At 29.4% G+C, this 1,252-nt stretch overlaps 1 protein-coding gene across 1 annotated transcript; it reads left to right on the forward strand.

Annotated features, from left to right (window-relative positions):
* Positions 1-429: 429 nt before the first annotated feature.
* Positions 430-1,062, forward strand: LOC109593303 (tyrosine-protein kinase STK-like; the record flags this gene model as incomplete). Its single annotated transcript, XM_020008443.1, has 2 exons — positions 430-555; positions 603-1,062. Coding segments are annotated over 2 exons (566 nt in total), but the record flags the coding sequence as incomplete, so codon positions are not given.
* Positions 1,063-1,252: the final 190 nt, after the last annotated feature.

Consider the following 1,252-nt stretch of genomic DNA (forward strand, 5'->3'; position numbering starts at 1 on the left):
CAAAGAATGCTCTTTATGGCCTTCGAGTTAGAATAGAAAGAAGCCATGGAGTTATGATTGAAGCTTATAATAATTGCACAATACCACATATCTTCTATTTCTTTTTATCCACATATTTTAAATTTTCATAATATTTATTTTCACAATGGCGCAATGGATTGCTTTTTCCAAAATTATTAATGCATTGAAATATACCCGATATACGGTACTTAATACTGTATAATGACAATACAGTATAGCTGTGTTTAGAGTATCATTATTGCTTGTACATCAATTTGTTATATAGTAGGAGGATGATTGTATATACTCAATACTAATACTGATCCTTCTTACATGTAATTAAATAATACACAAATTATCGATTAATATTTTAAACTAGTGACCAATTTTTGCATATCGTTTGTATTAACGACTCTTTTTAATGACTAGAAATACAAGAAACATTATTTGGAGTAGAGAAAACATTAATTGAAAGAGAAAATGAGATAGAACAGTTACAGGAAAAGATATCATTAATGAATATACAACAACTGAAAGAGACTTCAATTACTCTTAGTATGTAGTACATTATATTAATGTAATGACTAGTACTGGTATTTTAGGAAAGGATCAATCTACACAATCATTAGATCCACCAAAAGGGTCAGTTTATGTAGCTATTAAAAACTGGGAGGCAACAAATAGTACTCAGCTTTCAATCAAGAAGGGAGAGAAATTTGAGATCAAGAAAGAGCGTACAGAAGGATGGTGGCTAGCAAGATCATTAGATACTGATCAAGAGGGATTCGTTCTAATTAATTATATTAAAAAAGATGAAGAGAGTGAACTGTCAACATTAGAATCACTTGAACTATTTCATTATGCAATGACAGAAAATGTTGACATACCTAAAATCAAGGAAATTAAGACGAGGAGCTACGTTGAGAGAGCAAGTCTCTTTTTATCATTAATTAAACAAGATTCAGTTCTGCTAGATCAACTTAGAAAAAAAGAACATGGTAAGATATATTTATATGTGCTAATAATTTATAGAGTATTTTGAGGGTATTAAATATTGTCCATGATCTGCAATTTCAATGTTATATTTTGAAAATGAATCAAAATGAAGTGTCTGGCATACAAAATTTTGATCAATTTTACACAAAATAACTAAAAATAAAATAATAGTCACAAAATAACCAGTTATACGGAAGTGTTGCTTGCCTTAAGGCCAATTCACACTGTAAAATTAAACGTTAGGTAAGGCTATACG

The sequence above is a fragment of the Amphimedon queenslandica genome, unplaced genomic scaffold, assembly GCF_000090795.2.
Source record: "Amphimedon queenslandica unplaced genomic scaffold, v1.1 AMPQUscaffold_2084_Cont25912, whole genome shotgun sequence".
Classification (NCBI taxonomy): domain Eukaryota; kingdom Metazoa; phylum Porifera; class Demospongiae; order Haplosclerida; family Niphatidae; genus Amphimedon; species Amphimedon queenslandica.